The sequence below is a fragment of the Quercus suber genome, unplaced genomic scaffold (assembly GCF_002906115.3).
Source record: "Quercus suber isolate HL8 unplaced genomic scaffold, Cork oak 2.0 scaffold_151, whole genome shotgun sequence".
In the NCBI taxonomy this organism is placed as follows: domain Eukaryota; kingdom Viridiplantae; phylum Streptophyta; class Magnoliopsida; order Fagales; family Fagaceae; genus Quercus; species Quercus suber.
Window position 1 is genome coordinate 1059870 of NW_027069612.1, and position 16938 is coordinate 1076807.

At 33.4% G+C, this 16938-nt stretch overlaps 1 protein-coding gene and 1 long non-coding RNA gene across 2 annotated transcripts; both read left to right on the forward strand.

Annotated features, from left to right (window-relative positions):
- Positions 1 to 837, forward strand: LOC136069089 (uncharacterized). Its single transcript, XR_010630366.1, has 3 exons — positions 1 to 76; positions 174 to 314; positions 412 to 837. It is a non-coding gene; the product is annotated as an uncharacterized LOC136069089 (long non-coding RNA).
- Positions 838 to 13061: 12224 nt separating this feature from the next.
- Positions 13062 to 16687, forward strand: LOC112023874 (flavonoid 3-O-glucosyltransferase). Its single transcript, XM_065777206.1, has 2 exons — positions 13062 to 13779; positions 15671 to 16687. The coding sequence occupies exons 1-2, from the start codon at positions 13290 to 13292 to the stop codon at positions 16525 to 16527; spliced, it is 1347 nt and encodes a 448-aa protein (XP_065633278.1). The 5' UTR covers positions 13062 to 13289; the 3' UTR covers positions 16528 to 16687.
- Positions 16688 to 16938: the final 251 nt, after the last annotated feature.

A 16938-nucleotide genomic window follows, 5' to 3' on the forward strand; every position in this document is an offset into this window, starting at 1 on the left:
TTCAGATAAAGTATTCAAGGTTGTAAGAGCACTAAATAGGGCTAAATTCCTTGAATTATTTCCTGGTGACGAAGAGGTAAGACCCCTTTTTATCTTTTGTCATGGTTTTCATGTTTTTTGTTTATTAATATTGTTAGGAGTAAGCTTATTGTGTTTATAATGTTGTTGTGCAGTGCATCGACTTTGGTTATATATATCCTTCCATGTTCCAAAATTTGGTCCGATTGAACTTTAAAGTTACTCAATCTAACTGGCACGTGCTACAATCCTTGCTTGTAGTGGCTCCTAATTTAGAAGTTCTTGTTCTTGACAAGGTTAGTTAAGTTATTCAGAAATCAGAATATATGGTTAATTAATGTACCCTAAACTTACACTAATGATCTACTACTGTACTGTGTATGTTGTCTTCAGCATTATTACCATAAAAGTCAGTTATGCTGGATGGAGCCATCTGATGGTTCTGGTTATTTGTCATCGCGCCTGACAACTTTTAATTTTAATGGATATGAAGAATTGGAACATGAAGACGAATTCATAAAATATATTCTAAAGGAAGCGATAGTCTTGAACTCAATCACAATTAAAGTTTCTGCTCGATTTTATCAAAAAAAAAAAAAAAAAAACGTTTCTGCTCAACATTCAAAGGGAAGTTTTCTCAAGAAATTATCAATGTTCCCAAGGCACTCAGCAACATGTCTACTTACAGTTGAGATTGGTATATAACTTTAACTGGTACTTAGCAACTAATTTTGAAGGTATGTTACAAATATTTTATCTTTATAATAGAGCCTCCCTGTGTGGTGAAGTGACATTTCTATTTTCTGGTTGTTATTTGGGTGTGAGATTGTTCCCCCCCGGGGGCAAAAAAACAAAAAAAAGTTAAAGTTGAAACTTTGAGCTTTATCATTAAAAGTTAAAAAACTCTTTAGTGCACACTTTGAGTTTAAATAGAAATAATGAATTGAAGACATAAGTAGAGTTAAAAAGTTTTTTTTTTTTTTTTAATAAGTTATCACATAGTTCAATTATAGAGATTTAACTGAAGAGAACTAATGCTAAAAGTATTGTAACTTAATTGCCTCCACATATACAAAGTGTCTGGGACTAGGGAGAAAAGGTTCGAGTTGAATTACAATATTAAAGTGTTTTAAAGTTGTTACAATTGTTTGATAACTAAATTAATAAAGAATTAACTACAATGTTAAAGTATTTTAAATTGTTACAACTGTTTGATAACTAAATTGATAAAGAGTTTTTAGATGTGAGAAGGAAAAAAAGAAAATGACATAATAAAAGTGTTTTGTATAAAAGAACAATTTGGTTAAAAAAAAAAAAGTGCTTTTAAAGTTAAATATTTTATTCTATAAATATATGCTTTCATACTTAAAAAAAAAAATCGAAAGTTACAATAATGGGGTGGATGATTTGAACCTGAACATTTATGTAAGAAACATTAAGAAGTACCAGTTGAGTTGTAAGACTTTTGACATATGTATATAAAATATGCAATATATTTATTATTATGCCTATTTTATTAACTATGTCTATGAGTAACTATGATTGATATCAATCTTAGGGATATCGTATCATTTTTTTAATATACTTATAATATTCATTATGAGATAATGTTTATAAGGATGCAATCTGGAGTTTTGGGTTCCAACCACTAATAGGAATATGAAATGTGTTCTGTCATATGCAATGTACATGACTCACTTAACTCAACCAAGTGAGTTATATACATTGCACATGACAATGACAAATATCATATTTTTATTGGTCGTTGGAACTTTAGGCTCCAAGTATGTTTGGAGTCAAATATTTTCCATGCAATATATAGCTTTCATTTCATTTTGTGATAAAATTAAAGTTAACCTATAACAGCAATAACAATCTCATCAAAAAATAAACATAACAGCAATAACAATTTTCATAACAAAAATTTTATAAAACGTTGGTAGACAATTGAATTTATTTTAGTTTGTACCCTCAAAATTAATTTGAATTTGTAAATTGGTAAATTCTACCAACATTTAATCCCAAATTACCTCTCTAATATTCTTGCGCATAAACTACCATCCTATCAAACTTTGCTTTTGGATTATCAGCAACCATCCCATGAAACGAAAATCATTTCTATATACGCTTAAATCAGGTAGTGCCAGGTATGCCATCTAAGGTAAATGTTAACGTACCACAAAATCGCTATTGCATTGGCAAAATTAACCAACCAAGCATTTTGGGTGTCTGGTTTGCAAAGACGAAAGTTACAACTCAAATTCACCAGCAGCCACTAGAGAATTCCATAAGGACACGACTTGTATCTAGTGCACTGGTGCACTATAAAAGCATTAATATCAAAAGACTAAGAGAACAATATCAAAAGCATTGATAAAAGCAATATAAAATGTGAAGAAGAGAGTATAAGAATTAGATGGATGGGAAACCTGTCTTTTCAAAATTTTTTGCAGGAGCATATGTGTTGACACAATTTGAAGCCTCTGTTTCAGTTGAACTACATAACTAATAGGTCCTCCATTAACTATCTGAGCATGTCAAAAAAAGCAGAGACATTCACATCAGAACAACAACGTTTCGGGTCAAGAAGCTTCCTTGTCGAAACACACACATTTAGAATACAGGTGTTTAAACAGCCCAAAAATTAGGAGCCACTACAAGCAAGGATTGTAGCACGTGCCAATTAGTTCGAGTAACTTTAAAGTTCAATCGGACTAAATTTTGGAACATGGAAGGATAAATAGAACCAAAGCCGATGCACTGCATTGCAAGATTATAAACATAATAACATCAAAAAGCTTAGTCCTAACAATACTCATCAACAAAAGAAGAAAGAAAAACATGCCAAAAGATAAAATGAGGTCTTACTCCTACCTCTTTGTCACCAGGAAATATTGAAAGGAACTTGGCGTTATTTAGTTCTTTAAGAAGCTTGAATACCCTATCTCCATAATAAAACTCAAACACCCGAACCCAATCGTTATCAGTGTGAACATCGATATGTGCTTCAACTAAGTGAGATACCTTGGTCCACCATCACTCTCTTCACATCATATTCCCCGATCCTGAGTGTGATTACCAAAGTATCGTCATGAGGTTGAATGGTTCCAGCTTTATCCTCGTCCGAAAAGCCTAGCACGGGCGGGATAGCCTGTCTATGGCTCCTCGGATCTCGGCCAATATCCCCCACTAGTAGCCGAGCCACTGACATAACTTTGGACGGCCAGGACCCTATTCTTCCTGGCACTGCGAAAATGACGTTAATAGTACCTAATGGAGGTTTAGTAGAATCCCTCTTCTCGGACTCAAAATTTACTTGGCCTCTTCGGCCACTAGAATGGTGCAAAAGGAGCCTCAACCTCCCCTCACGGACCAACTGGTCCAAGTGATCCCACAAACTTCTGCAGTCTTCAGTGGCATGCCCATGGTCTTGATGGTATTGATAATATAGATTGTGATTGCGCCTCTTAGGGTTCTCTACCATTTTACTCGGCCACCTAAAGAATGGTTCATTCTTGATCTTTTTCAGAACTTGATGAACTGACTCCTTGAATACTGTATTGACTGCCTGAGCATTTGCTGAGCCCGACTGCCCAGCGAAATCTTTCCTCGGCTTATTGCTGTTGTAACGGTCCGACCTAAAGTCCTTCCTGTCCTGGGGGATAACCTTATCCTTACCTTTCCCTTGCTACTGATCTTCTTCAACCCTTTTATATTTTTCAATACGATCCATAAGTTGACGCATGTTAGTGACAGGCTTGTCGGACAAGGATGTCCTTAAACCATGATCAGTGGGGAGACCCAGCTTAAACGTGTCTAGGGCCATTGCATCAAAGTTGCCTTCCATATCATTAAACATCTCCCAATATCTATCCGAATACGCCTTAAGGGATTCACCTTCACGCATGCTCAAGGATAGCAAAGAAGACAAGGGCCTGGCCACCCTTCGGCATGTGACGAAATATGAACCAAAAGCCTGAGTGAGCTCTTGGTAGGAATTGATGAAGTCTGCTTTCAAGTTGTCAAACCACCTCATGGCCACGGGTCTAAGGCTAGAAGGGAATACCTTGCACATCAAAGCTTCATCTCTAGAGTAGACAGCCATCCTTTGGTTAAAATGGCTCACATGCTCCACAGGGTCAGTTTTACCGTTGTAAATAGTAAAGGTTGGCTGGTTGAAATGCTAAGGAAGTTTCGCTCCTTCAATCCTACACGTGAACGGTGACCTGGAGATTTGGTTCAAAGCCTTGCTCATGGCATCATTTCCCACCCCTCCATGTGATGGCCTTTGAGGTTGCTTCTTGCGAGGGTGTTCATCCTCATATGAAAAAGATTCACTGATTGGAGTTCGAGACCTTTGTTCATAAGTGATGTCTTGTTCGTCACCTGAGTCGTCATCAGAGTGCGAGGCAGCACGTTTTCTTTTCGCATGGCTCCCTTCTTAACCTGTCAATCTCTATTTGCATGCTGTTTTTCTCTGCATGAGAAACATGACTTCCGCCACGAGGTTGAGTTCATTCAGTGTGTGTAGTATGCACGCTGCCTTCATGGTCTTGTCTCCGCTCCAGATTGAGAAAATGGTCTATATGTTGGGACGCCCCAGATTCTGCCGGTTGTTGCCCTGGTTCAGCCATGATCAACTACTGCTACTTCCCCTTACACTCAAGCTCTTCCCACAGACGGTGTCAATTGTAAGGTTGGGATTTATGGCCCAAGCCCAAAACAATTAATTTGTAGAGTATGGGTGAAAGAGCTAGGTTAAGTATGGGATTAACAACAATGAATCACAACTTTCAAGCACAAGCTAACATGAAACTACACGTAAAGAGTGAATATCCGAAGAGCTATATTATTGATTATCTGATGAACAAAGATCTTAGGGTTACAGTCCAGTTCTCTTTTCTTCCGTTTTCTTTTTCTTCCTCCCCTTTTACGTTAGGAGCCTCTTTCCTTTATATAACCCCTTTCTCTTCATCTCCATCGTCCACTTGTACCTCATCTGTGAGTCTACTTTAGTACGTGTCACGTCAAGCATCTTCTTTAGCTCTGTGTGAGTGGCGGTAGGTTAGGATACACTGTTCAGGGGTCTTCTCCACATAAATGCGGCCAGAAAAGTTCCTGCAGAGTATTAAATACGGTGGTAGCAGCTTTCCCTTTAGATATTTCTCCATCCTTATCATTTCCCAGCATACTCAGAGCTTATCTTGATCAGGTGGAGTCATCGGAAGATCATTTTGACCTTTTACATGCTCAATTGATTTATAATATTCGCGTCAGAGGATTATAACCTCTTCAGACAGGAGATGTCCTCTTCGGATTGTAATCACTCTTCCTTTTGAGGGTCCCACTTCCAGATGGGCCCTGCCCTTATCATCTCCTTCTTCTCGGTCACACAATAGCTCTCATATGGGCTCTCGGCCCATTATGTTGGACTGGGCCCTTTTCCCCCCACTTTGATTCCCTTAATTGATATAGTGATGAGTTTGTGTGTATGCGCATACATTGAGTCAATATTAACATTTTTTGAAATCCTTTGGTCCTTGCTTGATGATTGACTTCTCTTGCAGATATCAATCTTGCACGAAGATAGCTTTTAACCTATTTGGTGTGACTTTACTAAAACCAATATTTAGCACATGGGAAGAATATCCAATGTCAACCTTGTGAATTCTTAAACCTATTAATTAGTCCCCTTTATGGCAAACACTTCTCTCTTAGTAGCTTCATAGCTGCCAATTTAGTTTCATATTACTCTATTTTGGCTTATAGTTGTGCTACTTTTGAATATTTTTTTACTTAAGTTTGATTGCTGTGCCAAATGTCTCTAAAGTTTTATTTACTTAAGAACTAATTAATTGTATGGGCTTAATTACCCTTTAATTACCCTTTCAATATACGCATGACTGCGACTGTAACTTGTATACTATATCAATCTATTGTGGTTCAACTCGCTTTCTTTTATACACACACACACACACATACATATATATAGATATATATACTGCTAAGTTTTGCTAGTAAAATTTTATGGTTAATAATATGAATTTAGACTTAACTGAGTCTTTTAAATATGAATAAACTTATGATTAATAATATATTCATTCTCATGCAGTAGCATGGGTTACATACTAGTATTTATTAGAACACAATAATACATCTATTTGTAAGGCTTATATAGTAAAATTTATAGTAGTTGTGACATCATTCTAAACAAATTCCTTTGACCAACCAATTTCTCCTTACTCTTTTTTTTTTTTTTTTTGGTTTTTGTTTTTAGATTCTGTTAATGGGTGCTCTTAGGTATTTGTTAATGGACTATTTCATGAAAATTTTAAAATCAATTTATGGGAAATATAAAAAACTATTTAAAAAATCAATTACTTTTTTCATAATATTCGTTAATTTTTCCTCTCTTTAAAAAAAAAAATTATTTATAAGTTGGTTTAGAAATACTAAATATGCAGCAGCATAGCTTGAATCTATTATCCCCAGGCGCCAACCCCCAAGGCCTAAGCACTTAAAAGGTATCAATGCACCTTAGATGTGATTGGTTAGTCTAGGTGTAGGTTTTTTCAAACTTATTTTTGCCAACTTATTTGATTATTCAACTTATTTTTGCTACTATTCATGAGTTCTACTTCATTTTTTAATACTATTCATGAGTCTGACTGTACTATTTCAGTTAATTTTTATCTTTATCTATAGTATTTTTAGTAAAAAGTTTTCAGTTTCAACAAAATAAGAGGATTCCAAACAAAAAATAAGTCTAGGTGTAGTTTGTTGACTTTGTTCATAGTAAAAATGTGATATATATATTTAGAAAGTAATGCTATAGTCACAAAATATTTTACAACATTTTTACAAAATATTGATGAAGTAAATTCTTTTTTGAACCCACCACTATATCACTTTTTACTTACTAATAACTACTGATTTACATATTGTAAAAAAATTTGTAAAATAGTTTGTGACTTTAATATTTTCCATATTTAGAACACTCCTAATAATAGATGAATAAATATGGGCTATAGTACAAGCATCACTCCCATGCAATCTATAAATCTATATATCTATATAATAATAATAATAATAATAATAATAATAGGTGAAGCAGAAAAAAACTCAAATTAGAATTCCAAATTAGAGTTCCAATTTTATGCCATGTGTCTAGATTTATGTGGGGACCACAACATAATTATCCTTCCAATTGTTCAATTCAAATATGAAATTAGAGCCCAATTTTGCTCTATTTGTCTAAATTTAAGTGGGGATAATGATGCATTAAAACCTAACACGAAAGCCAAAAAGACATCAATAATCAAGTTCATTCACCTAGGCAAGAACATCTCACTTGCACACTTCTAAGCACACTTTTATTGGTGGACTCAAAATAGAGTCTCATGCTCTTCACTCTCTTAAATGTTTCCTCCCCTTTATCGGCTCTCTTACACAATCTCAATTTGTGTCTCTCTATTTTGTGGGCTTTGTTGAATTTGTATTTTATTACTAATAGTCGATTTTCGAGTGTTATAGGCTTAACCATGTGATTTGTGAAAGGAGGATAACAGAGATCTCATTAGGCCTCTATGGCTTTCATAGTAACTCCACTGGTGCTCCTCTCTCTCTCTCTCTCTCTCTCAATTTTGATTTCAAACTTAATCTCTTATGCAATATTCGTCTATTCCAAGTCTCTCAAACACCAAATTTCACTTCCAAAGACGCTAGGAACGACTTGACTAACCATCCTCTGACAACTTTCTATTCAATATTCAAAGGATAGAGAGATACTTCCTTAGACAAACTTCGGTAGTCCATCATGTAAGTGTAACTCCTCTCTCTCTCTACTATCTATTACCCTTATTAGCGACTTTAAGAATAGAGATCAGATAGAGTTTGTTGATTGGCCATACAATACATACTCAAAGGAGGGTTTTTTTTTTTCTTCACTCAAATGGTCCATCATCTTACCCAATGACCTGCCATACAATTACAAACTAGGGTTTTTTTTTTTTTTTTTTCCTATGAAAATTCCAGGCACCAACAGCGATTGGAGGTTCAAAAGCATGGATGGATTTTTTTCAATATTATTGTCACTAAGGTTCATATGTCTCTCATTTTCTCATTTAGTTTTCATTCCCTTATTTGAAATAATGATGGGTTTATGTCAACTAATGATCTTTGCAACTTCAATGCTTTAGTTTTATTTATATTGAGGTAATATAATATTTGTGTGTGGGATTTGGTACTGCAATGGTAAAAGGGTGGTTAGTGACTCAAATTATTGGTGTCTTAATATTGAAAACTACCAGAAATAGTGGACACTGAGTCACTGAGATATTAGCGTGTGTTTTGAATTGGATTAATTGATGGACTATCCATTTTATTCCTATTCATAAAATTTTAATGGAATTGTTTTGGATAGCTTGAATGCTAAATTGAATGGAGGATTGCATCGTAAATCTATTTTATTTCATGCAAGTTTCAGAGCATTTTAGAACAATAAAACCATCATAATATCGGAACCATAATCATTAGTTGCAGCATCAGCAACAAAACCAAAAGTTTCAATTGGATTTGTCATGCAGTTTCACATTCAATTGTTCTTCTTCCATGTGTTCACAAAAAATTAACTAAAGGTATCCATGGTTGAATTGTTAACTAACAGCTCCAACCCATGTAACCCAATGACCTGCCATACAATTACAAACTAGGGTTTTTTTTTTTTTTTCCTATGAAAATTCCAGGCACCAACAGCGATTGGAGGTTCAAAAGCATGGATGGATTTTTTTCAATATTATTGTCACTAAGGTTCATATGTCTCTCATTTTCTCATTTAGTTTTCATTCCCTTATTTGAAATAATGATGGGTTTATGTCAACTAATGATCTTTGCAACTTCAATGCTTTAGTTTTATTTATATTGAGGTAATATAATATTTGTGTGTGGGATTTGGTACTGCAATGGTACAAGGGTGGTTAGTGACTCAAATTATTGGTGTCATAATATTGAAAACTACCAGAAATAGTGGACACTGAGTCACTGAGATATTAGCGTGTGTTTTGAATTGGATTAATTGATGGACTATCCATTTTATTCCTATTCATAAAATTTTAATGGAATTGTTTTGGATAGCTTGAATGCTAAATTGAATGGAGGATTGCATCGTAAATCTATTTTATTTCATGCAAGTTTCAGAGCATTTTAGAACAATAAAACCATCATAATATCGGAACCATAATCATTAGTTGCAGCATCAGCAACAAAACCAAAAGTTTCAATTGGATTTGTCATGCAGTTTCACATTCAATTGTTCTTCTTCCATGTGTTCACAAAAAATTAACTAAAGGTATCCATGGTTGAATTGTTAACTAACAGCTCCAACCCATGTATAAGAATTTTGTTATGAAGCCTATTTGAATGCAAAATATCTAATAAAATGTCTGATAGAAAGTAGAGTACATGTTTGTAATGCATCTTCTAGCCACTCGATAATTTAAGTTAACAATGACAATGACACTGGAAGTGTCACTTAGGATGAATCTTCTATATCTAGCCACGTGATATATAGCTTATGCGCAATTGTATAATTCATTATATGTGAATAGTTTGTCTCTATTCAATTTAATAGAAAATTGTCATCCAAAATTTTAATCAAAGTCAAAGGTTTGTATTAATTTGTCATCAATAGAATGTCCTCTGTTCTTGATTTCATAAATGCCATAGTTAAAAGCATATGAAACTTGATATATGCGTTTTGTAATTTCAGAGAGGCAAGTGATGTTGTGGACCTCTTAAGGATGATACAATCAATTTCTTTGACCTTTGAGACCCCAATGCTCTGATGGTGAAATTTTCATAACTATGTGGGGTTACTTTGATTTGTTTGTGATTGTAAACAAATTTTTTGTTGAAGATTCATGGAGTTAATATTTTTAGCCATTGTAACACATAGGGGTTCAAATAAAAAATCATGTCAAAATCCAAGACTAGATTGTGATTTATATCCCCCCCTCAAAAAAAAGATTGTGATATATATAATATCTATTTCAATCTCTCTCTCTCTCTCTCTCTCAAGAAAACCTTGACACTATTTTCTTTTTGTTTTTTGTTGTTTTATATTTATTATTATTTAAATCTTTCATATTGAGGGCAAGTTGTACATTTAGGTGATTAAGGTGTGAAAATTTCCATATTGAAGTTGATGAGGATAAAGAGATAAATGTGTAAAAAGACGAAGATGTGTTATCATGAAATCACTTGGTGAACATTTTTTCCAAGAATTTTTGAAGTTGATGAGGACATAGAGATAATTGATAAAATTCTTTAATGTTTTTTCCCCTTTTTATCAGTATTGTTCAAATGTTGTCGTACGTATGCATGGGTTATTTATTGTATAATACAAGTTTTACTATAATATGGTTTTAAATTTCAAATGTCTTATATACATGTGATTTCAAAAAACACAGAATAAAGCATGAAAAGATGTGTCTTTCGCATCTTCAGAGTTCAGACTTTAAGAAATCAAATGTTGCACTTCTTTGCTCAAACACAATGCTTAAGCCACCATTATACATTTAGTTTTTGAGTCCTATTACTCCTACACTTCTTATGTACAAATCCAAACCAACGTAACAACTATCTATAGACTCCTTAAACCGTTGTTCCCTACCCAATTATTTTTCTTTCATTCTTTCTTTGTCTTTGTATCTCTCTCTTTCCCTTTTTCTCAACAAAAACCGCTCCTTTCATTGAAGGCAATCCTTCAATCCCAATGTATATCACACAAATAGAGGTGGATGTTCTTCTAGGAAAAAAAAAGGTGATAGTATTGCATTTCGTTTGCCAAATTTATAAAGTACAAGCTCTTATAGTATATTACTTTTTGTTGAAACATGCTGCTTATTTTATGGTTGTCTTTGTCTGATTTTTATGTAGGATAGTCCAAGGTTATTATATGGTTGATTGCAAAACGGAATTTATTGTTTCATATAATAGAAATTGGGTTATTTATTTGTGTAGAAACAAAGGTCAAAGAGCTATTTCTTCTAGAGCTTATCAGGCATGTGTAGATCTGTCAGTTTTTTCTAAGGTTGATGGATGAATGATATTTGCGTAGGTGTATTTTTCTAGATAATTTTGAGACTTGGCTAAATTGTGGTTTGAGTCCAAATAGTGCAATTGAAAGAGCAAAGGCTAGGCATTATTAAAAAATTGCAAACAACATCTCTCATGGTGTCTCACACATAATGAACATTGGTGGCCACATAGAGTCTAGGTTGGAAGTTTATTTTCAACTCCAAAATTTGATTTTTTTTTTTTTTTTGGGTGGGTTTCAGATGTGATATGATTCGTATAGTGAAGTATGATTGTGATTATGTAAAAACTGCTTGGGTTTAAATGGGGTTGGTGTGTATGGTTATTCCCTAGCATTGAACTTTGTCATAAATTGAGTGAAAAAGAAATCAATAAATTTCTTTTGAGTTAGATGATTTTGATTATTCCAAAATGTGGTTTATTATGTCACAGCAAAGCAAGTGATGACTTTAGACAAGTTGTCGTTTCTCAATATTGATGAGCTTGAGCTTTTACAAAAGTATGTTAATCATGATATTCATATTCAAGCTAATAAGGATAATATAATCGTTAATATCATGTAAGCTTCTTGAGTATCAACAACAATATTCTCTCAAACCCACAACCTTTAGAAAAAACCTTGAATCAAATTTGCATTACTTTTAACTTATTAGACTTCAATTATCATTTTTTCTAAACCATGTGTTGATGCCAGATTGGTCATTTTCTGAACAAGAGTGTGTGTGTATTTTTTTTTTCTTTTCATTCATGCCCTAGGTTTAATCCCATAATCAGAGAAGTGTATACCTAAAATTTTGAGTTCTTTGAATTGTGTGTGTCCTAATTAAGAGATACTTTAGTTCACAAGTATTTTCCTTGAAATTATTTATATACACATTGATTTTTGAGTTTATGATGTTTACATACTAAGTTTAATTCTTTAATGCATGTATAAATTTAGTTAGTTTGAAAGTAACTAATTGATATTAGCTAATTAGTGGCAATACTAAAAATAATTTCAAAGAAATCCAAATTGGGTTTCCCTTCGAAAGAATTGTTGTTGGTGGCAAATTAGCATGGGAAGCATAGGCTTCTAAAATGCCGAAGAATACTTCGACTACTTGTTGCGGGAACCACCATGTATCAAAGTCCAAACTTTCAAGGTTGCCAAAAAGCTGGAATGGGACATTGGAACCGTGATGAACCTTATCCTTATGGTTATGAAGAATTTGTGGTTATGTGCAAGAGATGCTCAATTGACCTTGAAATGTTTAAGTTGGTGAATAGGTTTTTTTTTTTTTTTTTTTTTTTTTTTTTTTTTTGTTGCAAGTTTGACAAACAAAAATATATATTAATGCTCCTTTATATATTTTAAATAATAAAATGCAATATTCTCTTTTTCTTTTTTCATTGTAGCATCACTTAATAAAATGTAATATTTTCTTTTTTTATTCATTGTTTTATCTAATGCTATCCTCCATATGATAAACCAAAAAAGAAAAAAAAAAAAAAAGGTCCAATAGCATCACTTAAATAATAAAATGCAATATATATTTTTATTGTTTTATCTAATTCTATCCTCTTTGTGATAAACCCAAAAAGACAAAAATGAAATTGACCAATAGTATCACTATAATTAACCATTCCCGTGCGATTGCACGGGTTATATACTAGTTTAACTTAAATAGCGGATACTTTTGTGGCCAAAAACCACTCATCCACCCTATTATATATGAATAAGCTTAGAGTCACAAACTTTTTTACAAAATATTTTACAAAATATTTTACAAATTGCTGATATAGTGAACGGTTATTAATCAGTAAAAATATGATATAAATAGTGTTTCTAGATAAAAACTAATAAAAATTTATCATCTTAATAATCAGTAAAAGTATTACTCCTTTTATATAGACCCCTATTGACCCTTAACAACCTTTCACTTATACATTTAGCCTATGCAATCAACCGCTTCTCCACTTTAACTAAACAAAACATTCATTTTCACAAAACCAAACATTCATTTTTTTTTCCCTCGGAAATTGAAAACAAAATAGACTCAATTAGCGCCAAGAATTTTATGGCCCAATTGAAATCTTTTTATGTCCAAACCCCCCCTCTCCCATTATACCTATCAAATTATTAAAAATACCCAATTCACAGCTAGCCCTTTGCGCCAATCTAATTAACTAAACCAACTATGTCAGAAACCACCAATGCAGGTGAAAAACACGTCGCGGTTTTGGCATTCCCGTTCGGCTCTCATGCAGCCCCACTTCTGAGCCTTGTAAGCAGAATCGCAGCCACAGCTCCAAACGTGTATTTCTCATTCTTCTGCACTTCCAACTCCAACAACTCTGTCTTCTCCAACGAGGGCTTGAATAACATAAAGCCTTACGACGTGTATGATGGGTTGCCTGAGGGTTATACGTGCAGCTTTAACAATCCGATCGAGCCGGTGATGCTGTTTTTGAAGGCCATGCCAGAGAACTATAAGAGCGTGATGGAAGTGGCTGTGAGAGAGAGACGGAGAGAGATAAGCTGTATAATGAGTGATGCGTTTTTTGGGTTCGCTGGAAAAATGGCTGAAGAAATAGATGTGAATTGGGTTCCACTTTGGACTGCTGGACCTCGCTCACTTCTGGTTCATGTTGACACAGATGTCATCCGCAAAAGACTTGGAGATAGTGGTAAGCATTTCTTGAATGATGTAAGTTTCAAATAATTTTTTTTTCTCACTTTTTTTTTTTGTTTGACTACGTGATTGTTATGCATTATTATGAATGTGTTTATACATAGAATTATATGTTTTATTATTAGGTACTAATTAATGATTGTGTTTAAATATGAAAATATATATTGTACCACTTAAAGAAACTATGATGTACTAAAATTGTAGCTGATGAGAGTTTAAATATAGAATATAATTTAAATTTAATTAAAAGTTTATGCGACGCAATATTATGAAGTCAACCAAAGTTTATGTGACACAATAGATTATAGATTGTAGATGTATGTCTTTTTACACAACATTATTATTAAGGCAAAACTATGGTTAAGTTTTTGAAAAAATCTATGTTTACAAAATTTTTCACAACTTCTTGTCATAATTGTAATATGGTTGAGTGTGATTAATGAAGAAATAATAGTGGGTCCATGTATAAGTGATGATTGAACATTCACAGTTTGCCATGTCAGAGTTGTGACAAAAAAATTGGAATAATTTGTGATTCCAGAACTACTCCAGTTCTTTAAATAAATTTCATTAGAATTTTTTTAATTAAATCCAAATGCAAAATTATAATGAATTTAATTATTTTTATACCCCATGAGGTACCTAGATGGTGGGCTCATTGGTACAAGACGTGATGTATATCTGGAAATTCTAGGTTTAATCTACCACACTATTAGTTCATGAGGTTTTGAAGGTATTTTAAGAGTAGGAAGTGAAATAGTCTAACTAAAGGTTGAGATACTACTTGGTTAAAAAAATGTTTTAGTAATAAAAGCATTGTTTGTGTTTTTATTGATTAATGCACCTAATCAACTATGACTAAATTTTATCCTTACTAAATTATTATTTTTAATAGGTAATACAACATTATTTAGTGGGAATGCAATCTTGAAAAAAAAAAAATAAATAAATAAAGGAATCAATTTTTTTTTTTTTTTTAATTTCATGGTGTATTTTCTTCAGTTTCCCANGCAAACTACAAGCATTTTTCTTTTTCCTTTAATATGTCACTAATCTCCTTATTGAATACTAAGTCTTTTGTCCTATTTTTTGTGTTTACTTTATAATCCACCAATTTTAACTTCTTATATATATCATGATTGATGGAATACAGAAAGTAAGATAGAAAATTTGTATTCCTCATTATCCTAACTATATACTTTGATATCATGGTTATATTAATAAAAAAACTATATTATTGAATTTGATCACGTCTTTTTGTGTTGTATTAAGACCAACTAGTATGTAATCTCGTGCATATACACGAGTACAATTAAAAACAATCACAATTATATGATTCAAATTATATATTTTCTTCTAGAAAATGTTCAAATTATATATTGTATTAGCTTACACTTTTTTGAACCATACATTTCTAAAATATGTAATGGTTTCTCATTATATATATATATATATATAAATTTAATTGGTTTAGAATCTTCGGTTTTGCATCCAATAATTCACTTGCCATAAAAATTAAAAATTTCGATGGACACATGACAAAAATTGAATTATAATTGAAATCCAATTTTGAATCATATTGGATTTGGACTCATTGATTTTTACACTCAATAATTCACTTAGTACAAAATTAAAATAAATAAATAAATGAGACACGTGGCACAAAATTGAGATTTCAATTAAAATCTAATTGGATTTTTTTGAGTTTTGACTATTAATATATTATTATATATTATTTTCTCTAGTCCAAAAAAAAAAAAAAAAGACCGATTGTCAAAAAAAAAAATCAATAAGACATATGAATTAAATTCAATTGGGAAACTGAAGAAAATACACCATGATTTTTTGTTTTCATCTGATTTAGAAAATGTTTTTCCTTATTGCAGGCAGTGAAGACCAAACCCTTGAAATCATTCCAGGATTTTCTTCATCAATGCGTGCAGTCGATTTACCTGAAGGAGTGATAACAAACATATCAACCCCCTTTTCTATGATGTTACACAATATGGGATTAATGCTGCCACATGCAACTGCGGTTGCCATAAACTCCTATGAAGAGATAGACCTTGAGATTGTGAATATACTCAAGCAAAGATTCCACGAGTTTCTCAATGTTGGTCCATTCCTACTAACATGTCCACAAACAATCTGCTCTGATGAGCACGGCTGCTTGGAGTGGTTGGACAAGCATAAAGCCGATTCTGTGGCATACATAAGCTTTGGAAGTGTGATAACACTTCCACATCCTGAGCAAGCAGCATTGGCAGAAGCACTCGAGGCAAGTGGGTTTCCATTTCTTTGGTCACTTAGGAGCTTTGAGGAAAGTTTGCCAAAGGGGTTTATAGAAAGGACAAGAACACAAGGAAAAATAGTTCCATGGGCTCCCCAAATGCTAGTCTTAGGACATCGTTCAGTTGGGGTGTTTGTGACACATTGTGGATGGAATTCTGTTTTGGAAAGTGCTATTGCCGGCGTGCCAATGATTTGTAGGCCTTTTTTCGGAGACCAGAAACTGAACATGCGAACCGTAGAGGCGTCTTGGGGCATTGGTGTAGGTATTGAAGGTGGGGTTTTTACTAAAGATGGAATAGTGAAGGCCTTGGAACAAACTTTGTCAAGTGAACAAGGGAAGGAAATGAGAGAGAAAGCGGAAGCTTTCAACGAGTCTGCATTGGCGGCTGCTGCAGGTGATGGTAGCTCTACTAAAGATTTCAACACTTTGGTTAAGTTGGTCACCAGTTAAAAGGATATTAGCTATAGTGATCATACATTAATTTCTCCTTTTGGCTTGTAATTCTACTACGAGGGTGAAGTAGTGGAAAGCTTGTTTGAGCAATGTACCATGATTTCAGTACCTGGAGTTCTAATGTATATCTAAGTCTTGGTTAGAAGGTTGTTTGCATACATTTTCTGATGCATTAATTCATCATATGCATATAGCTAGGCATGCTTAGGACCAAATCCTAGGCATGCTTACTACCCATGCTAGAGCATGCTAGTTTCATGGTCTGTGGATTAGTGGCCTAAAGTTCTTGATTATCACAGATGGGGTTATAATATATTGTGATTATGGCTGGTCTGAGGTGCATTATGGCCTCCAAGACACCACGCACAAGCACTGCAACAACTGAGTTTGATGAGACTCAATTTAAGG

Coding starts and splice junctions, on each gene's coding strand:
- LOC112023874 (XM_065777206.1), top strand. CDS start 13,290: ATGTCAGAAACCACCAATGCAGGTGAAAAACACGTCGCGGTTTTGGCA. Junction 13,780..15,670: donor CAAAAGACTTGGAGATAGTG/GTAAGCATTTCT, acceptor TCCTTATTGCAG/GCAGTGAAGACCAAACCCTT.